At 31.1% G+C, this 18,753-nt stretch overlaps 1 protein-coding gene across 1 annotated transcript; it reads right to left on the bottom strand.

Annotated features, from left to right (window-relative positions):
* Nucleotides 1-1,724: 1,724 nt before the first annotated feature.
* LOC133292471 (AT-hook motif nuclear-localized protein 15-like) lies at nucleotides 1,725-2,684 on the bottom strand. Its single transcript, XM_061490879.1, has one exon. It carries the CDS (start codon nucleotides 2,682-2,684, stop codon nucleotides 1,725-1,727), a length of 960 nt encoding a protein of 319 aa, XP_061346863.1.
* Nucleotides 2,685-18,753: the final 16,069 nt, after the last annotated feature.

Raw genomic sequence — 18,753 nt, 5'->3', positions numbered from 1 at the left:
ATCAAATATAAGGAAAACCCCAAAACCAAAGACCTTAAACATTTGATTTCTTTCAAACCGTAAGTCCAAAATTTTCTAACAGAATTCATTGTTTATTCAAAAAATTCAAACAACAAAACCTCATCGATTATAAAGCCAAAATTCTTCCAAACTTTCCATCTATTCACAGATTCAAAATTTAAATAACAAACCCTTATTAAACTGTGAATCCTAGTTTTTTCTAAAAAATGTAGCTTTTGTTCCAAAACCAAAAAATCACCATGAGGGAACAAAAATAACACTACTAGCTAATACAAAATACATAAGATGGAACCCACGGTCAAAAAATAATAAACTTTATGCCAAAAGACAATAAAGCAAAACTTTTCATGATTAATCATATATAAAAATCACAAAACTTAATTCCCTCATAATTCAATATGATGATGGCTCTGATACCAATTGTTGGAATTTTTTAATTCCTCTAAACCTTTTGGTGATAACTATCACCTACAAGCCAAGATCCATCATACCAAATCATAAAGAAATAAGAACAACATAAAGGTGGAGGCATACCTGTCTCCATTGCAGCGGAATAACTTTGATCTTGTCTTTTGGGGTTTGTAGTCTTCCTCAGTCAAATCACCCTAAAATCGAATTTCTTAGTGTGTCGTCTCTCTCTTGATGGGGAAGAGAAACTAGGGTTGTTGATTTGACGTATTGGGGACCATAACCCTTTTATAGTGTTTTTATCTTTATTGTTGGGCCAATAAGCTCCCATTATACCTAGTTGGCCCAACACCGGTATCCACTCATTCAGCTCATACTCACTTAGGAATCTATTTGGGAATATTTAACTGATCACTTTAATTTACCCAATATATATAAATAGCACAATATAATTATTAATATAATATGTGACCCACAATAATTATTAGAAAATTAGAAATATAATTTTCTAACACGCAATTCAGGGAAGATATGAACCTACATAACCTCCCCTTCCCCCCTAACCTACACTGAGTGAGTCAAGGGGCTAAGCGTTCAAATCGGTGGAAAGCATTCAAATGTTATAGAAACGGCTCTTGTAGAGAAACTGTGTAACATAACATGTGACCCAACAGAAATCAATCTAGTGATTCAATCAATATAAGAATATTTCGTGGTCTCACCACCCTTACCTCTAAAAACCTGAACTTTATGACTTTCATCGAGTACAATTACCATTAATACCAAAAGAGAAAAAGATACAACGAGGTTCCTGCATAAATCCATCTTATGTCTAAGACCATTTCAAATACAGTAGCACAGACGTATTTATTCCTACGCATCTCGAGAGAAAAAAAACTACTATTTATCACCGTTCATTTTACCTTTCCTTTCTATCTCCCCCTTCTATTCATCAAAATCAAATAGTATACCACGTATCTGAACATAGTTCTCCAAGTGAGGTCCGAGAACAAGAATGTTTTGTTAAATAATTTATCAAATACCATTCATGCCTACAAAATCAGAAATGAACTCTTCCAAAACGAAACTAGACCCAAGACAGAAAAGCAAATTAACTAGCATAATTAATTAACAATGTTTGTACCGAGTTTTCTAAAGGCAAAAACAAATAAACAAAACGTCCTAACCTGGTCTGCTACGATTACAAGAAACTGTCAGAACACACTGCACAATTGCAAGTCCGTAAGATAAAAAAGATAAAGGACAAGCCTCTGGATCTCTCTTATCTCTTTATTTCAGTAAGGAGGAGGAGGGCGAGGACCCCAGAACACATCTTGAGGAATCTGACCATTTGGTAGCAAATTTGGATTCAAATTATAAACTGGCATTGAAACCTGTTGTTGTTCACCCAAGCCCTGAGAAACAGGAGTTGCAGCACCATCACCACCACCAACACCACCTTCATTGACACCTGAGTGTTGCTGCACTTGCATATCCTCTTCACCAGCTTGCTCATCCTCTAAAGGCAACCTCTCATAAGTAGCATTAGCAAAAGTAGCTGCAATCACCATAACAGGTCCCGAAGCCACCAATGACCCCACCACCGTGCCGCCGACAACCTGACCCTGAGAACCCGCTAAGTACACCGTGAACCCGGTGGCCCCCGGCGGCGAAGGTGCCGGCAAGAACGCACCGGAGAGAGACAGTATCTCGAACCTTCCCTGAAGGGTGATGACCCCACCAGGCGCAGCCGGTTGCCGGAGGGTGACATTGGTCACGACGCCGCTGCCGCTCAGCACCGACACCCCGCGGTGCCGGCGGTTAGCGAAGGTGGCAATGCACTCCGCGACGTCGCAGCCGCTGCTGATTTCCAACACGTGGCTGCGAAGCGCGTTTGGGCTTTCCTTGGTTATGACCACAGGAGGTCTCGGCTTGTTCTTCGATCCCGGAGGCCGGCCGCGTGGCCGGCGGCTGCTTCCACCTCTCTCCGCCGTATCGTGGCTTCCAGGGTTCTGGTCGTCGGCGTCGCGGTCGTTGTTGTCGTCGTCCTCTGCGGTGTTTGCGTTGGTGTTACTGTTGCTGCTGTTGGTTGGGGTGTTGGTGTTGTCGACGATGAACTCTTGCTCTCGTCTAGGCCCAACTCTGTTAACGACACCTTGGTCTTCTTCAGGGTTCCTCATCTGAAGCGATGGAGAAGAAGAGTTTGGGTCTGTGGGTCTAACCACCACATTCCCAGCCCACCAACGATTCGCCATCTTTGAAAACTGAAAAACGTTTTCACTGATTATATATGCGATGTAATATTTTCGGATATATACTTCTCTGCTTGCTAGATAGATATTCAGATCTCTATCTAAAAACCCATTTATAACCCAAAACCTTATCCACTTTATATCACTCAAGGAACCAACAACGGGTTTTGCTTTTGCATGTAAATCTTGACCATGTATAACTTCCTCCGAATCGAACAAGTCATATCCACCTAATCGAGATTATGAAAGAAAAACCGTTTTGCATCTCACTCACAAGAAAAACCCAGCTGCCTTTGAACAATACCCTGTAATTTATGTAGCTATTTGAGGAAACTTTTTTTTTTTAAAAAGAAAAAAAAAAGTTGTAGTAGATATTTCTTAGGTGCGGCTAATCTGAGTATAGAACGGTAGTATCTCGAAGATAGTGATTTGACCAATGTTGAAGGCGGTTTCGTTGCTTGTATTTGTATATTTGAGTCAGTGTGATCGGCTAGCGGTTTTCGTTGTCTCCCGGGCAAGCGGTTCTTGTGTGTTGAATTCAAGGTTTTCAGGTTTCCAAAGTATTGAGATCACCATCCACTTGTTGCTGTGCTACCTACTCATTCATTCACATACAAAACAGATTAGACCAACTTGCTCAAACATATCTATCATTACTGTGCAAGAAAAATGAAAAAGACAACGATTGCCTTCCACCATGAGTGAATGAAACTACTGTTATACCCTCGTCCTAGTTTGTGTTTCTAACTGTTCATAAATGATGGGGTTCTGAGACATTGGCTCGGGCACCTCGTGGGAAGGCCCAGGCCTTCGAGTTTGACCGCGTGAAGCGTTTTTGTTGTCATTTGAAGTTTAACAACCACTCTTTGTTTTCCACTTTATTTAAATAAATAAATAAATAATTTTAAAGAAAGAAATTCTTTTCATTTAATAATTTAAGGAAATAAATATTCTTATGTTACGGAATGTCTGCTTACTGCTGAGTGCAGACACATTTTATCGATTGGTCCCGTGAAAAATATATCATTTTTTTTTTCATTTATACAGTACAGAAGTTAACATTACGATGCTTTAAGTTTACAGGGATTAAATGATAAGGAAAACGCAATTTAGCCATGCAAAGATTAAAACAAAAAAAACTAGACGATGATTTTGAAAACGCAAATTACACAAATAGCATGAGGGCTAAGGGTAGAAAGGGAAAAATTAGAAGAGATATAGGAAAAATAAAATAAATGTCATGAAAATTGTGGAAATTTTATTTGGAATTATTTTTTATTTATAAATGTCGCCGTATAATTTATGAGTATAATTTAATTAAAAAATATGATTAAATTACATTATCCCCTTTTTTAAAAATATTCTATCTTCTCCTAAGATATTAACGTTTGTTGTTTAAAAAAAAAAAGATATTGACGCTTGTTATATTTTAATATATTTTAATGTGAATGACTTTCTTGTGAAAAAAAATTTCCCCGAACTCTCACTATAATTGACGGTTATTTTTGAATTTTTATTATTGATTTTGAGACTTTAGAATATATATGTTGAAGGTGATGCACTCATAATTGGCCCTTTGCATATAGCTTGATTATTGATTCAAAAAGCTCAGAGTCAACTGTGGCCCAATAAGTATTGCTCAATTGTTGAAAGAAGTAGTGATTGGAAATATAACAAATTATGATCAAATTCAAGTCTCAATAAAGCAGGAGATATGATTTTGATTTGTTTGGCAAGAAAAGAAAAGCAACACATTTTGTGTGATTTAAGATATAAGATTTAGAACGTATTTTGAATCATTTAATTGTAATTATTTATTTATTTTTAAAAGCTAATTATTGTTATATTTATTTTAGGAAGTCTTCTTATTTTTAGGATTTTAGATTTTTTTAATCAAAAAATATTTCTGCAGTTAATGCAGATAAGTTATATATGCATTTACTTCCAAAACGACGTCGTTTTGGGATTGAAAGATTAAAAAATTATAATTATAAAGACTATAATAACTCTGAAATAAATTAAAATTACAAAAACACCATGATTTTCACCCCAAAACGACGTCGTATTGGGTTTACTGCAGATAATAACTTATCTGCAGCAACTGCAAATAAACGAACTCTTTTTTAATTTTGAATCAATTTGTAACTAGTTTATATAAGGGTATTTATGAACCTTATTATAAGAGTTGAATTTTGTTATTTTATTAATAGAAATGAAAAAAACCTGAGAATTACTCTTTTGTAAAAATCTCAATTTTCTATTTAGCCATATTTTCTACGCGCTTTCGGCTAAGAAGGTTTTAGGTAAAATTTCAAAATCATGTAGATATATTTTAAATTACATTTCATATTCCAAAGTCTTAAAAGTATTAACGATGTTTAAATCAATTATCAATTACACTTAAAGTTAGAGAGAGATAATGTCTCGGGAGATTCATTCATAGTTGTAAAATACAATTAAAAGATTTGTTTACATTGAAATAGACTATAGTATAACATATTTCATTTCTCAAGAATTTAATTTTGTAACACTCAGTTATGGACCGGAATGTTAACATTGTATATTTGTATAGTATTAAGTGCCACGCAAAAATAAAATTAATTTTTTTTTAAATTATATCTTAAATGAAATATACTTAAAAATTTAATTATATATTAGTTGGAAATGAGTTTACTATTACATCTAAAAATGACTATATTATAACATGGGAAAGGATATTGTGACAACCAAGTTGTGTTACTACCAACTGACTACTAGTCAATCTTACCGTTAGATCGATTATATTGATCCAACGGTTATATTTATTTTCATCTTTGTATGGTCATGATTCCCCAAATTTAATATTTTATATTTATTTTCACCTTTGTAAGGTTATGATTTTCCATATTTAATGCTTTCACTTTAAATATGGGGAATCATGACCATACAAAGATGGAAATAAAAATAACCGTTGGATCAACATAATCGATCTAACGGTGAGATTGATTGGTAGTCACTTAGTAGTAACACAACTTGGTTGTCATAATATCTTTCCCCTTATATCATATCTAAATTGATAACAAATGTTTCTGTTTCATCAATCACTTCACTGATATCCGTACAGTTTTTAAAGTCTTTAACCATAATGTTTCACCCTACTCCAAAGCTATACATACTGACCTGTTTATTCTCTGGAAAGGTTAGCATGAAAACAAATAAATATGAGATAAATCTTAGTAATATTGAAGTTTTCGAACTATAACCAATCCATCGCTCTCAAAATATTTTTGTAATAAGAAAATAATATCATGAATAATAAATATAAACTCGGATATTTGTGGGTTCTTCATTCAGATATATCCAAACATTTATGGGTTTTACCAAAACCTTTATGGGTGATACATATAAACATACCCAAAACTTTGTGGATTTTTGCATACAAATATATAAAGAAACGTGTAATCTTTAATTGAAATGACTAATGCTCAAATTCTATGAGTGCCTAAATTATGTGGGTTATGTATGGCGGAGCTCAAGTCTTGATAAGGCGTCCCTTACCTTATAACCATCTGATACCCTTGCGGTTCAGTCATATCAGAATTATTTTGTAAAAGATTACATATTTCATTAATATCCATTTGGTACCAAATGAAATCTTTAATTCTATAGTATCGATTCAATATCATTTAAATAAAGGGATAGGATATTGTGACACACAAATAATGTTACGCACAATGTTACGACCACATCTTAACCGTTGATTTTCGCCAATCAACGGTTATCATTTTTAAATCAAACTCATTAATTAATTATTAATTCACAATAAATGATAACCATTGATTGGCGAAAATCAACGGTTAAGATGTGGTCGTAACATTGTGCATAACATTATTTGTATGTCACAATATCCTATCCCTTAAATAAATTCACTAAATCTACAAAGTCAAAGATAACAGATAAACCAAAAGAACAAAACATATTCTTAAGAAATTTTTTGGACAGAATAACGACACATTCATAGATTTTAATGAAATAACTTTAAAATACCAACTTTACATATTAGATAAATAAATAAATAAAATTATGAGAATGTGGTTTCCCCCTAATATTACCTTCTTTTTATTTTCCCCACTTCCTTTTTTTTGTCTCTATTTCTCCTTCTCCTAATTCTTTCTTGTAAGTGTCTCTATTTTTCCTTTCTCGTCCCATTTCGTGCTTTCTCTCTTTATTTCTTTCTCATTTCTTTTCTTTCCTCTCTCCCTGTTCTTGTTTCTTTTCTTCTCTGTTACGTGCTTTCTCTCTTTTCTTGTTTTTCTTTCTTTTTGCACCAGGTGCATACCTATTTATATGGATAAAATTTTGGACTTTGTTGGCTAAAGTAATTATTACATATAGTTAGATTTTAACAAAACTAACTAAAATTTAGTTAAAATCTAACTAACATTCAACTAAGTAATCATTACCTAAAAAAAATCTTAGATATTTTTATCTCTTTGTCTTACAGAATGTCTCCATGTGGTACTTTTTCATTTTATTAAAATTTATATGGCGCTACTGTGCCAATCTTGTGACACAAGATGTTGCTTTTATACCGATTTTTAGTTTATGGCGCATCTTGCACCAATTTAGTGGTTTATAGCGCATCTTGCACCAACTTCGTATTATTTCGACGCTTTTAGCACTGACGAACAACACCATGAATAATAATAATTTTTTTCCAAATTCGGATATTACAAATTTAATTTAAGTATCTTTCAAAAAAATGAAAATGTAATTTGTTCAAAAAAATATTACTTTGATTAAAGACAAATGATCTCGACCTACTACATGTGAGATAAAGATCCAATCTCATAAGAGCTCAAAAAATTTCTGAGACTTAGCCACCAAGGCAAATTCATCCTGTGTAGAAAGGATGAGATATCGCTTACTTAGTCAGCAAGACAAATGTGACTTAACGTGAAAGAAATCATCATTGCCAAGATCGGTAGCTCAGACAAGTTGCCAATCACCACGAACCAATAAATGGATGACAGCTCCTACGTGTCACCATATCTACTGAATCTACCACTGAACATAGACTTACCTCCAATGAATAGCTTGAAAAAAGGTCACCCCTCTCCACTAATAAATGTGAACACCGTCCAATGAAAGACGATGAGAAATAAGGCGCTCAAGCACTATAAATGGTACAGGGGCTTTTAGCCCAGATATGATATCTTTTCTTGAATACTTGAACCTCTTTAAATACCGAGCTGACTTAAGCGTCAGAGTGACTTTACAGATATTCATAATAGCTTTCAAACTACTAAGATAACGCAAAGTACTGATCAACCATCTCGCCTCGCCAAAGCTATTCAACATCTCGACAAGTCTTACCATTCTGTATACTTCTTAAATGATCGAATATAAACTTTATTCCATTCTATTGTGAAATATCAAAACAATTAAATGATACTTTTATGTCATATTTCATATCGCTTGATTTTATTTAAGACTATTATAACCCTGAAATAATTTATAATTACAAAAATACCTTGATTTTCGTCTCAAAACGACGTTGTTTTGGGCTCAATGTAGATAACTTATCTACATTGACTGTAGAAAAAGTGAACCCTTATATTTTTATGATAAGTGAAATGGTACATAATGAGAGGGTTCGCTTTTTCTACAGTCAATGTAGATAAGTTATCTACATTGAGCCCAAAATGACGTTGTTTTGAGATGGAAATCAAGGTATTTTTGTAATTATAATTTATTTCAGGGTTATAATAATATTTTTCATTATAATTTTTTAATTTTTTAACTCAAAATGACGTCATTTTGGGAGCGAATGTAGATAACTTATCTACATTCACTTTAGAAATGTTAAAGCCTTAAATGGTTCGCTTTTTCTACAGAAAATGTAGATAAGTTATCTACATTGAGCCCAAACCGACGTCGTTTTGATACGGAAATCAAGGTATTTTTGTAATTATAATTTATTTCATGGTTATAAAAGTATTTTTCATTATAATTTTTAATTTTTTAACGCAAAACGACGTCGTTTTAGGAGTGAATGTTGATAACTTATCTACATTCACTTTAGAATCGTTAAAGCCAAAATATAAATATAGCATAAGAGCATTGTCAAGAAAATATAAGCAAAAATGTTATACGAAAAAAATCAACTTTTTTTTTAAATTGACAATAATAAGTAATTTTAAAATTTTACGATATTAAATGTTTGTATCTTAGTAGATTTTTTTTTATTTCTTGGTTCGCATTTTAAAAAAATACACATTAACAACGCGCAATATTATTTTCTTTTAAACAATAAGAAAATATTTAATTACTAGTATTAAATATTCTCCAATAATAAAACTAAATCAGTTTCATTTATAGCAATGCGTTTTGTTCAATGTTTTACTTGTTAGTTAAAGATATTTTCTAAATAAATAAATTTCAATCTGTTTTTAAGAAAAAAGCACTTGCTTGTGCTAAAAAAAAACAGTTGCACTGCCGAAAGTTGTCTGGAATGACCGTTATATCCCCCATAGATTGTGGTTCACCGAAGCTTGGGTGGGGTGCATGTGCAGCAGTAAGGTTTGTGGGGTACAAAGACAGTGTGTGGCTCGCGCAACTCGTGGCCTTGAGGGTCCTTCCTGAGGAAAAAAATTTCCACCATCAATAATTTGGTGGTCGTTTGAAAAATTTGGAATATAAATAAAATAAAAGAATAGAGTAGAAAAAAATAATTGCATTACTTAAAAAGAAATCACTGAATTTTTTTTCCTTCTTGAAGTTTGGATTTTGGAAAAAAAATTTATTGTGTCATGGGAGTACCCACCGAATACTCTCACAACACTTAGGAGTATTCACAGTTTGGATTGGATCAATTTTAAAAGTAAAAATCATCCGATTCAATCTCTTAAGTTGATCATTTAATTATCTATTTGATTTGAATTTTTCTCACATCCGATCCGATCAAATTCATATTTTTTCGGTTTGAATTGGATCGATTTTTGAAATTTTAAAAATCCTAAAATTTGTTTCATAATTATTGTGTAAATAACATCTTTTGTATATATTGGTTTTGTAAAAAAAAAATTGAAATACAAAAGCACCAGTAAACGATGATATGATTTTTTTTAGCAATGAGATATGAAGCTCTACACAGACAAAATTTTGTTGATGAGATGAGACTAAGTTTTTTCTTGGATTTAGTTGATGGGTTAATGAGTCTTGAGTTTAGAAATTTTTGAACTATGATTGGGGAAAGACCCACGTAGGTAAAGGGGAAGTAATATATTGGATCGGTTTTTATCAATCAATCCGAAATCTAATTAAATCTAATTAAATTTTACAATTTTTTTTCAGTTTTTAATTTTTCGATTTTCAGTTTATTCAATTATCGATTTTTCGGTTAGGGCACCGTGATTTAAATCGATTTGGATCGGTTGATGAACACAGCTAATAACACTACTCACCTTAAGTATTTTCTTTTTCCCGAAATGCAAAAATATGACTCTGTTTTAAATATATATTTTTTCATAATTTGCTTTCAATCTCTTCCTTTTTTATTTTTATAATCCTTCCGTAGCGCCAAAAAAGCGCTAAGATTTTGGACATGTTTGATTATTTTCTGATTTTGTTTTCTTAAAATTATTTTGTAGAATTGATATAAAAATATTTATTTTCTGTTTTTTATTTAAAAATTGAAAGTCAAAATATAAAATAAAAATAACTCACATATATTTTCTATATTTTTTTTAAAAAATAAAAAATATAGTTACAATTTTTAAATTTTTTTTACAAAACAAGTCTAATCAAATAATTTTTTTTATTTTGAAAATTAAAAAACTATTTTTATAAATAGTATTCCAATTATATATATAAAAAATGGGAAAAATATTTATGTTTTTAAATGACACAACTTATATTTTTTTATTCTCACAAAGAGATGAGACTCACACTTTTATATTTTTTGTCAACTCTCTCTTTTTTTTATATATTTTTTTCTCTTTTTTAAAATGACACAACTTTCCGTCTTACGAGAGATACTTATCTCGTAAAAAATAGTATTCCAACATGTCCTTGATTCTTCCCACTTCCCAGTCTAAGAGCTGCGGGATAAAACTTTCCAAAAAAGAAAACAAAATCTGCGGGATAATAAAAAGGAGGATCAACCATTCCATATCGGGAAGAAAAGACCAAAAGGGTGAGGTTAATGTTATGACAGTAGTGATGGGTTGGCATGGGCGTGAATAGGGAACCGTGCTAAATACAGAGTGGAAACACGTCACTTTCCCAGGTTCTGACAAAGTGTCCCACACAAATGTCAATGTCTAAAACATCACCGCCAAAACACGTGCCTGCACTAGATAACCTACTATACCAAGACACACCAACACTCTGATAATTGAACTAGTTCCCCTCTAATTAATCTCAATTAGCTCAACTTCTATCTAACTACTAACAACATGCTGCACTGAGCCTCAAATTTCCCTTTTTAAGAAATAAATCGTGATTTTGATGTTCTACTCTATAAATATTTATAGGGATATGATCGGCTTTTTTACCTTTTTATCCCTTATTAATTAATTAATAACTATTTTGCCCCTGATTCGAAACTATTTATCAATCTGCCTCTCTTTAGTCGACTACTTTGCATTTTTAATCGACTAAATGACCAAAACAGACAAAAAATGGCTGCTGGGAGATTTAGTCGACTAAATCTCCCTATTTAGTCGACTAAATCTTCATATTTTACAAAAAAAAAAGTCAGTATGATTTTAATCGATTAAGTAGAGAGATTTAGTCGATTAAATCTCCCAACAACCGTTTAGTCGATTAAAAATGCAAGGTAGTCGATTAAAGAGGGGCAGATTGGTAGATAGTTTCGAATCAGGGACAAAATGATTATTAATTAATTAATAAGGGGCAAAAGCGTGAAAAAGCCGGATATGATCCCTATATTCTTCTTTTTAATACTTACTTTATTTATTCCCCTTTGACTCCCTCAAATCATAATTTTAAGTGACATTTTTTCTCTCTTTATATTGTGATTTTACTGTATTAAAGATGAATAAATATAATATATATTAAAAAAAAATCATATCACATATTTATAATAAGTATCAGTAGCAGTTTATTAAAACTAATTTTTTTTTTTACCTTACATGTTTTTTTATAATTTTATTAGATCGTTTTTTTTTTTTTTTTAGATTAATTAGATCTTTTTTAACAGACCAGTGGACCTATCGTCTTTGGGTTTTGCTTGCTCTGGGAATGGTGAAGTTGAAAACTTCAAAATTGTGGCATGGGCCCATGTGTTGCGCGCTGCCACCAGTGTGCTGTGTAACTTTGTATTGCTTTTGCTTTTCATGGTCAGCCGATTCTGTGTACTTTCGAGTTTCGAAGATAAGGATTCGGAATTTTTTAATATTATTAAAAATATTAATAAACTTTATTTATGTATTTTTATAATATTAAAAAATCCCAACGACCTTTTATTTGAATAAATTTTTTAATCATATTAAAATGAATTATACATTTATGATGAGAATTGTATTTTATGCATACACAAAACACATCTACCTGTGTTTTTTACTCTTTTCTCATTGTATGTGGACTCCGCTTATGATTTGTGTTTGTTATATGAGACAATTTTTTTTATGAGACAATTTTTTTTCGTATAACAGGAGAGATATATAACCTTTTTGTAGTATATAGTATACTATATCCACTAAATTTACAGTATTAAACTATTTTCCTAGCAACTTGCTATGTATATTTGTGTGTTTTAGTATAATATATGGATTTAATGTTTATCATGTTATAAGAGATAAATTTATTTTATATATACACATAAAAATATATAGGACCCGTATGAGCCAAGAGAAAAAAGAAGAAGAGATAATGATAAAATATAGGCACTACATACTTTTATATGTGTGAAAGAGATAAAATTTATCTCCTATAATATAAGAAACATTAAATTCATAATATACATATATACACCAAATTTTTTTTATCAATTTTCATGGTCACGGGATCATCAATGTGAATTTAGAGAATGAATGTGGGGTGATTGACCCTTAGTCCTTGTTTTTTTTTTTAAATTACCATTTTGCTCTATACCAAAACTATATATATCGATGTGTTTATGTTTGACCACATTGACTATCTTTCACTCAAGTAACTGATCCAGTTACTTGAGTAATCGGTCTCAGTTACTAGAGCAGATGATGGCTAGGAATGTGCTTGGGTCGAATCAAACCGGTTTTTTTGAAAAATCGAACCGAATTGGTTTAAATGGTTCAGTTCGAAAGTAGTTCGGTTCAGTTCAAAACTGGTTCGGTTCGAAAGTGGTTCAGAATCGGTTCGGGTCGACCCTATTTTGAAAAGAAAAAAAATTAAAAAATAAAGTTATAAAAAATAATTTGGTTCAGTTTGAAAATGGTTCGGTTCGGTTTGGTTCGGAAACGGTTCGATTCTTAAACCGGTTCTAAAAACTGGTTCGGTTCACGAACTGGTTATTTAAAAACCGGTTTGGTTCATGAACTGATTTTTAAAAATCGATTATTTTATGGGACGGTTCGGTTCGGTTCGGTTCATGGTTCGATCCAATTTTTTGATTATTTTGAACACCCCTAATGATGGCAATAAGCAATTAAAATTTGAATCCTCAAATATTTTTATTCAAATCAAGTTCAAGGTGTGGTCCTTTATAATCGAGGACAATTCTCATCCAATTCAAGGTGTCCCCATTATTATATCATGCTCACACATATATTTGGACATCACATATGGATTCCAAGGTCCAAAATAATTAAGAACAAACTTCATTCAAACTCTTTATACCCGAAACTAAATTTACTAAACTATATTTTATGTATATATTTGTGTTCGTGTGACATTGCTTTTAAAGGTTTATACTCATTTACTTTGGTGTTCCGAAACTCACGAAGAAAGCCTTTTTATTTTTCAACACTCAATTTGAACACTCGAGTAAAAAATTACATCCTTTGAAAGTTTACATCATTTTAGAGATAAAAAACTAAATAAGGATTGCCCTCAATTATTTTAGACCCGAAAACACTTATCTAAAATCTAAAGATGGTATACGAGTGGAATTTTGTAAGCTAAAACCCATTATTATAGGCTTATAGGTATGAGTTACTTGAGAATGAGTCTTATATTAAAGTAATTGAGTCACATTATAGTTAGTGGAGTACAAAGCCTATGTACTCGAGTAACTTGTTCACTAAACGGTCAAAGAAAAATAAATAGATGTATAGATTTGTTAAAATGTTAAGATTTATAGATTTGTTAAAATGTTAAGATTTTTAAATAGTTTAAAAAAGGAGGGATATTCTTACTACCAAAATTTTCTACTACCAACTTACTATCTATTTAATCACCATTAGATTAACATTTTCTCTCTTCAAAAACTTTTTAACATTCTCTCTCTTTGATCCAATGGTGATGTTATGGGTAGTAAGTTAGTAGTAAGAATTTTTGGTAGTTAGAATATCCTCACTCGTTTAAAAATAGGTATAAAATGATAATATTTATATTATTAGGGGCAAAATGATTATTCATCCAAGAAATCTGCTATGTGCAGTTAAGCCAGCTGTCTGTTGGTGACTGTACGTGACCGACTTTAAAAAAGGGAACAAGGAAAGGAATCAATAATTTCCCAGGCGTTAGGATAATCGGCTATTTCAAGAAATGAAGTAAATGCATCATCTGAAACTAGTATACTAAAAAAAAATTCCTTATGAAACTATTACATTTATAATACAAACTCTCTAATTCTAAGTAAAATTAGAACATGCTCAATATTAACTCAATTCAAATAATTTTTTTAAATATTATAAATGTCGATCATTCCAGGAGCATAAGTTCTTTATGTTAAATTCAAAAATAAAACATGTATTAAATGTCGTGCATCTCACGGAAATAATAATTAGTACTTATGTAATTTGAAAATAATATAATATGTGAGTACCTTATGAATGCATGAACTTTTTGAAAATTATATAAGCTCTTGTAATCCAATATAGTAAGATTAATGAACATCTATAAATGTGATTCGCATGGTGTAATCAACCTCGGAATACAATTTATATTCATCAATTACCTTGTTCAACAAAAGACACTTTCTCATAATGATGCTACAAACTTCGTACTTCACTTTCAAAGGTGAATGACATATAATTCTTGAGCAAATTTTTTTATCTCATTATATGGGTCTCCTACCATTGGCGGACCAGGTTGGCGCAGATGTCTGCAAGTGTGGACAAAAAGATTGTGAGTTTAGTTTTTTTTAGTTGCATGTTCTTATTTGTCTCTTGTTTTGATATTTATATTAAGAGTAAATATTTTTTTGAATCCTTAACAAAAAATATGGTCCCCACTTTAGTCTCTTATAAAAAAAATTAGTTTTGAGGTTCCTAAGAAATTCAAAGTGGATCAATTTAGTTAAAATTGTAATCCCTCACAAATTCAAAAAAGATCCACATTAGTCGCTCAAAAGGACTAAAATATGTCCACTTTGAATTTAATAGGGACCAAGTCACTAATTTTTTTTGGTAAGGACTAAAGTGGTGACCAAATTTTTTGTTAGGGACCAAAAAGAGTATTTACTCTTATATTAGTTAGCAACGTAGCAACGTACAAAGATGATTAAAACAACGTAGAACGCAATTGATTAGAGAGAAAACTTATTCTTCCTCCCTTGTCACGTACCCATTCCCATGCTCTCTTCATCCTTTGTTTCCTTTTTCATTTTTCTAGAAAGAGAGGATTGATTGTAGGTCTGACATTCTCAAATAAGTTAATCTCTAGAGACGAGGCATTCACTGTGATTTCGTTTGCCTTCTGTACATGTAGCGTTGACTTTTTTATTCATCACTATAAAATAGAATGATGATGTATGGATGTACTGGAGTATATTCTAATATTTGTTTTGGAAGATCGGTAAGATTTAGGGAGAAAATTATTGGTCAAACTATTGCCTGCAGCTTGTTATGGAAGCAACTAGATTATGAGCGAGTTCATAACCTTATACATAAAGCGTTAATCTAAACTGTCTTTGCAAAAAAAAAAATTCGGGGGTACTGCCCTTAAACCCCACCACTAAATGTGAGGACATAAAGAATTTTTCTTAGATCCGCCACTGTATCCTACATTAATCAATTCACGCCATTGGAGCTCTAATTTTACATTGATTGCCTATATCTAACACAACCCTCATCTTTTATCCACAGTTAAAAGATAGGTTATGTAAAGTTTGAGAAAAATAAATATAACATAGGCAGAGATGTACATGTATATCATATAAACATTTTATTCATTTTCAGATTATGTAACTAGCAAGACTAATTTTTGATTAGGATATGTAGTTAGGATTTATCTAAAAAAATTATTATCTTTGGATTGAAAATGATTTTAATTGCCATATATTATAAAGACTTTTATATAATTAATTATTGATATTTTATTTCTCTTTGAGAAATATCCTATCAAAAAGAACACTCTTAACTTTTTAAGTATCTGTCTTACATCAAAATTGTTAAGAGATATTTGTTTACCAGGAATGCATTTAGTCTTGTATCACAAGTCCGTGTAAAATTGAAATCTCTTTTGTTAGGTTAAAAAAAATGTAAGAATTTCTTCCTTTTTCACAACCTATCAATGCCAAATACACACAAATTAGTGGGGTTGAATATGTGTTCGATTCCCGCTGAATGCATTCTTGGGGAGGGGGCTGAACCTTTAGCCATCACTGTTCCCCGCACTCCGGATTAGTCCCATAGCCGGCTCAAAGAGTCGAAGCTCGTGGGGATACCGGAGAGAGCCAACTCGTCTCAAAGAGATAATTAGGGTTGGGTAACTCCAAAAAAAAAAAAAAGAATTATAAAAAATTAAAGGGAAAAATGTTTATGCAGTTACTACAAATAAGTTATCTGTATTTTTTTCAAAACGACGTCGTTTTGGTATTGAAATCTTAAAAAATTATAAATATAAAGACTATTATAACACTGAAATAAATTAAAATTACAAAAACACCATGATTTTTGTCTCAAAACGACATCGTATTGGGCTTACTGCAGATAACTTATCTGCGGTAACTGCAGAAAAAGCGAACCCAAAATTAAAATAGTAAAGGAAACCCCCTAATTTTCAATTATGAATATTAAAATAAAAAAATATTTCACCGAACAGTTATACCAAAAATCTTTTTGTGTGCTAACCAGAAAAAAAACTTTTGTGTGTGGCATTATTTAATTTTATAACAATTAAATTTAAACTAAAAAATTACAAAATATTACAAGAATTAAAAAATATATTAAAACTCATTCAAACGACTCAATACACAAACGGAATCACGGAGGGGGAATGTGAGGCTCGTTTAGATATAACTATCTCATATAAGTTTATGTGCATTACGTACCCATCTAATTGAAAGTATAATATTGTATTTTCACGACCCTTTTTCTGCTTCCTTTCTAATTTTTTTATTCAATTTTCTGCTTTTTTTTCTTGGCTTTTATTTTATTAAATTGATTTTTGCGGATCATCCATTGAATGATCCAGCCATATTATTGTGTCGCTTTAATTGGAGACCTTTATAATTTCCTGTTCACTATCTCCTAATCTTATGCTTGTATTTGTAATTTTTTGGGGTGGATATTTGACAATGTTAAGAAGTCTACATCAAAAAACTATTATTCTTAAACTAATCTAAAAACACCCCAAAAAAACACTTATCCAAAACCCAATATGTCTAAGGCTAACAAAATGTTGAAATTAACAGCTTCTAGATGAAGGCGTATAAGCTTTATATATAAACCTTCAAATTCAATATTTCAGTTTGCCACACTTCTTCCTAACAACTTCATATATATTTTTTTCCATCCAAGTATAGGGTAGACCACGAACCGATTATCAGCTTATTTGGGGTACCAAGTCAATGGATTACTGATTGAAATGCATGACCCGATTAAATATATATAAATTTATATCTTAAACTCAAAATTCTTCATAGTAACTTTTATATTGTCTAGTAAAATCCATAATTATGTGTAGCCAAAACTATCCAAAATTATGTCTTACAACAAATGCAATGATTGATTTGCAAAAACAAAGCCTTGACATAGAAGATGATATTATCGTCTTCAACCAACCAGCTCTTCCTCAAATGATTAATTTACTCAATGAAAATTTACTTATTTTTCAATCTCCGTAATTCTTTTTTTTAGGCTTAGGTTCTCCCTAATTATGGGAAAGAAAAGGATTATCTATAAGGTTATTATTAAAAAATAAAATTAATATTACTTTTCAAATTTCAAATTAGCAGCTTTCCCCTATCTTCTATGTTTTCAAATTTCAATCCAACTTACAAAGGGTTAACATTTTTCATTTTAATTTTAATTTTCTTAATTTTAAATGTTTAATAGAACATTCTCAACTCAGTGATACAAGTTCTACCTATATATGGAGGACATTGACAAAAGCATTTAACCTTGTACCATGCTATTCATGTAATTAATTTTTTAATAATATAATAACTAAATGATAAATAACAATGTATTTTGATGTGGAAATCATCTAGTACTTGATTCTCTGTTTTCCTTTATTGAGTTGGGACTTTGAGGATATAAAGGACTGGGATACTCAACGGTTGCTTTTAATCTTGAAATTTAAAGATACTCAAATATATACTTTTTTAAACAAAGCCTTTGAAATGTGAAAAATATATTTATCTATTTATCAAGGGATTAATGTTTTTTTATAGGAAATAAAATTATCTTCTACAACTCAAAACGATATTGTTTTAGGGTTTAGAATAAAAAAAATATATTTTAGTATTAAATATCATTATTAATACTTTTGTTAAATATTGTTATAAATAATATTTTGAAAATATTTACTGGTTAATTAATTATTCCATCAACCCGTTTGAATATGGTCAAATTTATTACAGGAACGGTTATGAATATTTTAAGTAGTTTAGAATTTAAGTTAATATTTTAAATTTCTCATGATTTTAAAATAGGCGTACTTAATACTAACATAATATAAATGAAACTTGAGTCAAATGCCA

This window comes from Gastrolobium bilobum, unplaced genomic scaffold, assembly GCF_033153095.1.
Source record: "Gastrolobium bilobum isolate Gb01-03AN ecotype WA unplaced genomic scaffold, APGP_CSIRO_Gbil_v1 utg8085, whole genome shotgun sequence".
Taxonomy (NCBI): domain Eukaryota; kingdom Viridiplantae; phylum Streptophyta; class Magnoliopsida; order Fabales; family Fabaceae; genus Gastrolobium; species Gastrolobium bilobum.
The sequence above is the reverse complement of the archived record's forward strand: the minus strand, read 5'-3'. Positions and strand labels throughout refer to the sequence as shown.

Excerpts from the sequence above, each read along its gene's own strand:
- LOC133292471 (XM_061490879.1), bottom strand. The coding sequence starts at position 2,684 with ATGGCGAATCGTTGGTGGGCTGGGAATGTGGTGGTTAGACCCACAGAC.